General features: G+C 41.7%; 1 protein-coding gene across 2 annotated transcripts; it reads left to right on the top strand.

The window, feature by feature from the left end:
- Window positions 1-432: 432 nt before the first annotated feature.
- Window positions 433-2,613, top strand: LOC115179376 (growth hormone secretagogue receptor type 1-like). Of its 2 annotated transcripts, XM_029740824.1 has the most exons (3): window positions 433-1,337; window positions 1,873-2,091; window positions 2,143-2,613. In XM_029740824.1, the coding sequence occupies exons 1-3, from the start codon at window positions 488-490 to the stop codon at window positions 2,184-2,186; spliced, it is 1,113 nt and encodes a 370-aa protein (XP_029596684.1). In that variant the 5' UTR covers window positions 433-487; the 3' UTR covers window positions 2,187-2,613. The 2 variants fall into 2 exon arrangements, with proteins under 2 accessions (XP_029596684.1, XP_029596683.1); XM_029740823.1 differs by having other exon boundaries at window positions 1,873-2,613.
- Window positions 2,614-5,310: the final 2,697 nt, after the last annotated feature.

The raw sequence follows: 5,310 nt of genomic DNA, 5'->3' as shown, positions 1-5,310 counted from the left end.
GGACACTTTTTGCAGGATGTTGTTTTAGAAGGTCGTCTTTTCTCGCTCATCATTTTTCCGATTTAAAAAATGTATCTATGCAATTTAGACCAATATATAGCCCTATCAATACCATAGGAAAATGAATATCAGATCCTATTCATGTTTGTTTAATAATTTTATACAATGCGCTCAAAGGATGCTCGAGTATAATTTTCATTCTTCAGACATGTATTGTAGCTTGTGATATATTTAATAACATTCAAAGGCTATACTTTATTTCTTACAAGTAAAATACTTTTGTAAATGGAAGGCAAGATGGAAAGGTGTGTTTTATTGCTCCAGTGCAAGACTGTTCTAAAATAGAGGAGGACTAGGAGGTTAAAACCATAAGATCCTTTACGCATCACACACACGCACTCAAGAGGAATAGAGGACATGCGGAGACGAGGAGCGCGCCAGCCGCCCCAAGGAGAACCTCCAGCCGAGTGAATGACCCGCTGGCAGCATGCGCTCCTGGCCCAACCGAACTGACTGTCTCTCTCCCGTTAACTGCAGCTGGGAGGATAACTACTGGAACTACTACTTTAACGGGAGCTATCGGGGTTCCGTGCCCCCCGAAAACCTCTTCCCCATCCCCGTTCTAATGGGAATCACCATCACCTGTGCTCTCCTGTTCCTGGCGGGACTGACCGGGAACGTAATGACTATACTGGTCGTGTCTAAGTACAGAGACATGAGAACAACCACTAACCTCTACTTATGTAGCATGGCTGTCTCAGACTTGTTGATATTCCTCTGTATGCCCCCTGATGTGTATCGGTTATGGAAGTACAGGCCATGGATATTTGGAGATACATTCTGTAAGCTGTTTCAGTTCGTTAGTGAGTGCTGTACTTATTCAACCATTTTGAATATAACCGCTCTGTCCGTGGAGAGGTACCTGGCCATCTGTTTCCCACTTCGCGCCAAACGCCTGGTCACCAAGCGACGCGTCCGTGCGCTCATCCTCTTTCTCTGGCTCGTGTCGCTGTTGAGCGCGGGACCTGTCTTCGTTCTGGTGGGAGTGGAGCACGAGACTCGCCCAGCGGCGGGAAACTCTGTGAGTGCTGGTGGGGCGGAAGGACAGACAGAGATAGACACTAGCGAGTGTAAACCCACTCGGTACGCGGTTGAGTCTGGGCTTCTAGCCGCCATGGCGTTGGTTAGCTCTGTGTTTTTCTTCCTGCCGGTGTTTTGTTTGACTGTGGTGTACAGTTTGATTGGACGAAGGTTGTGGAAGAGACGGAGAGAGAACAATATTGGAGCTAACGTAGCACACAGGGACAAGAGCAACAGACAGACCGTCAAGATGTTAGGTAGGGTGCAATACATGTTGCTCATATTCAAAACTATGTTTTAAGCACGGCATAATTGAGATATGGATGTTTATAATATTTAAAAAAGGCACAGAATTGAGGACATTTAAAAAAGGAAAAATCTTGGTTCTGATACGCATTAAATCAATCAAACATTGTAACAAGACAAGGATTATGCAGAAAATGTAGAAATAGGCTATGTATACGTTTATACATTCAGCACAGTAAGCTAATAACCATGATAACAGCCAGTCGTGTAAAGCTTTACCAAAGTCATTTAATTAGGCATAACTATAGTTTCCCCCTCATACTCCTCTCTCCTATTTCTCTCTCTGAAAAACTGATTACTGATATTTGCATTTAATGTTTTATGGTTGGAATACATTTTATGTGCTTCCCCTCCTCCCTCAATTCCCCCTTCCCCTTCCCACTCCCCCCCCCCCCCCTCTATTATTATTAGCATAAAAGGAGAAATCCAATGTTACAAACATGTATTATCTGTCTCCCCTCTCCCTCTCTCTCTCTCTCTCTCCAGCTGTAGTGGTCTTTGCCTTCGTCCTGTGCTGGCTGCCTTTCCACTTGCATCGTTACCTTATGTCCCATTCCTCCGAGGGCTCCTCTCCTCTCTGGTCTCTCTTCACCCAGTACTGCTCCCTTGTTTCCACTGTCCTCTTCTATCTCTCGGCTGCCATCAACCCTGTCCTCTATAACACCATGTCTAGGAAGTACCGGTCAGCTGCTGCCCAACTGTTTGGTCTGCAGGAGACTCAACCACCCAGAGGGAGAACGGCAAGCACTGTGAAAGGAGAGAGTTCACCTGCCTGGACAGAGTCCACCGTTAGCCTGTGACTGTAGCCAGTTTGGAGGGTGAATGGGCGCTAGATATATACTTCTCTGATTTTGATATGTAGTTGTTGTGATCAACCTCTTCTTGTGTGTTTCTCATCAGTGACCACTGCTTTCCCTGGTTGATCAAATTCAAACAGGCACCATTATAGACCATCAAGGATGAATTGGTCCTTATCCAAGCGAGCACCGGCTTACACATAACGTCCATGGACGTTGATTATTGATTGAAATTTGGTCAGTCCGCCCTGGCCTTGCGTTGAACATTTTAATTGAATTAGCCTCAAGGACTCTGATTAAGACTGTTGCTTTGATGTCACAACTCGCCCGGCAAAGACAGACAAAGGCGTTTGAGAAGATGTTTTATAAAATATTTATAAAACAAGGCGTTTCTGTCACCCAAAAAGAAGCACACTATTAGCAACAAAAACTATTAAACCGCTCTTGAAACGGACACGTATGCATTTTCTACAAATCACACATGCAACACACGCGCACACAAACCAAAATCTTTATTACGCTTGCCTTAATTGATATGTGAATTGTATTCTGGATGACAAAGAAAAGCACTGTAGACCGTGATGCACTTCTCTGTACCCTGAGAGAGAGAGAGGGACTGAAGTTCTGTGTGTGTGTTTGTTTATGATGAGTGATTGGGTGTGTTGGGGTATGTGTATTTATGGTGAGTGACGTCGTGTGTTGGGGTGTGTGTGTGTGTGTGTTTATGGTGGGTGACTGTGTGTGTTGGTGTGTATGTCTGTGTGTGTAGATATAGGTAACAGTTTTTTGCTATGATAGCATGTACAGTAGGCTAATTATACCGCCAGCCTTACTCTGTAAATACCAGCTTAGTAACAGTTCAATCTGATTGGTTTTAGTCTTGGCTTATCCTATAAGTACTTACAAAGCAGCCACTGCCTTGGACTCCAGCATTCTGATATGGCAACCAGGACTCAGAGCATTGCATATTATTCTGTACATAAATCCGAGACACTCCATTTAGTATAATATGTTACGTTTCATATGGTATGTATTAATTTGTGGATGTCCATCATCCATTTCATATGATATGTTATGAATTAGAATTCGTATTATATGTTACGAATCTGCAACACGTACAATATGTTACGAATCTGCAACACGTACAATATGTTACGAATCTGCAACACGTACAATATGTTACGAATCTGCAACACGTACAATATGTTACGAATCTGCAACACGTACAATATGTTACGAATCTGCAACACGTACAATATGTTACGAATCTGCAACACATACAATATGTTACGAATCTGCAACACGTACAATATGCTACGAATCTGCAACACGTACAATATGTTACGAATTTGCAAAACATATGATACGTAACGAATTGTAGCTAGGTGGCTAATGTTAGCTAGGCTAGGGGTTAAGGTTAGGGTTACGTTTAGGAGTTAGGTTAAAAGGTTAAAGTTAGGGGAAGGGTTAGCTAAAAGGGTTAAGGTTAGGCTTAGGAGAAGGGTTGGCTAAAATGCTAAGTAGTTGCATAGTACCTAAAAAGTAGTAGAAAAGTTGCTAATGTGCTAAAGTTGTCCATCATGAGATTTGAACTTGCAACCTTTGGGTTACTAGATATGTGCATTATACAGCCACCCATCATCCTACAGTGCAGTTGGAAAGTATTCAGACCTTTTGACTTTTTCCATATTTAGTTACATTACAGCCTTATTCTAAAATAGATGAAATTGTTTTTTTTTCATTATCAATCTACACACAATACCCCACAATGACAAAGCTAAAACAGGTTTTTAGAAAGGTTTGTTAATTTATTACAAATAAAAACAAAATATCACATTTCCATAAGTATTCAGACCCTTTACTCAGTACTCAGTACCATTTGCTCAGTATGTCCTCCAGACGTGATTCTTGGCATTCAGGCCAAATAGTTCAATCTTGGTTTCATCAGACCAGAGAATCGTTTTTCTCATGGTCTGAGAGTACTTTAGGTGCCTTTTGGCAAACTCCAAGCGGGCTGTCATGTGCCTTTTACTGAGGAGTGACGTTTTTGGGGGAAAAAGTCAAGGGAACTGAATATTTTCTGAATGCACTGTATTTAATTTTTATCTTGAGTAACTATCTGTCTTATGAAACCATACAAAACTTAACATATCATACTAATTTGAGTGTCCCAGATTTTCATTTACAATGTTACGTCTAGCCTATGAGACCAGGCTGGATATGGACATAAAGACTACAAGTAAGGACTGCAGAAACAATCTGCAAATATGAACTACAAACATTGCCTGGAAAAAGACTTAAAACGTGGAATTGTAACTACAGACATGGCGCTTCAGCCCGAATTAATGTAACGCTTAACTATGTATCAATGTTTGTACCGCTATAATAATCTGTACTATGCCTGTACAAACTATAATGGAAGAAAACACTGTATGCATTTTAATATTGATCCATATCATCAGGTTGCCAACTTGGTCTCATTCCGGGAGATAAAAATGATTCAACATTGTTCACGTGTCATTTTTTTATTTCAGACATAAGCAGTTTAATTCTGTCATGACTGAGAAGTGCACACACAGATAGCTTACAAACACACAGATGTCGTCCTCACCTCTCCCCCGTCTTCTCCTCTCTTCTTTCACCTCCTCTGCTTTGCTCTCGTCTCAGTCCCTTTAAGTCAGGCAGCCTCAAAGCCACCCATCCTGAAGGGTCGTCACTAGTTCCCACAGCCACAAAGTCATAATTATGGCTACACCCCGCCTATTTCTACAATTTCTCTTCTTAAAATCGAATTTGAAGCATAACTCTAACCTTTACCACACTGCTAATCTTATGCCTAACCCTAACCTTAATTTAAGACTGAAAAGTACATTTTTGTGTTCATGAATTTTACGACAGACAATTTTGACATTGTGGCTGTGGTAACAAGTGACAACCATCTTCAAGTTATGTTCAAAGGACCCTTCTGTCACATCTGAGGCTTTCTGAGTTGCCTGATCAAAAAGTCCTATAAGTCAGAGTGAGGACAGGAGGAGAGAGGGAAAGAAAGAGGTCTGAGAGAGAAACGAGGGATGGAAAGAGGAAGAAGGAAAGTGAGAAAGACATTTATGGTGGCACATAGAATATG

Source organism: Salmo trutta, chromosome 39 (genome assembly GCF_901001165.1).
Source record: "Salmo trutta chromosome 39, fSalTru1.1, whole genome shotgun sequence".
NCBI classification, from domain to species: Eukaryota; Metazoa; Chordata; class Actinopteri; order Salmoniformes; family Salmonidae; genus Salmo; species Salmo trutta.
This window is presented reverse-complemented; position numbering and strand designations above follow the sequence as displayed.

What these genes read in the sequence shown, in the direction of transcription:
- LOC115179376 (XM_029740823.1), top strand. Translation starts at nt 488, where the DNA reads ATGCGCTCCTGGCCCAACCGAACTGACTGTCTCTCTCCCGTTAACTGC. An exon ending in ACAGACCGTCAAGATGTTAG is followed by an intron (nt 1,338 to 1,872) that starts GTAGGGTGCAAT and finishes CTCTCTCTCCAG; the next exon opens with CTGTAGTGGTCTTTGCCTTC.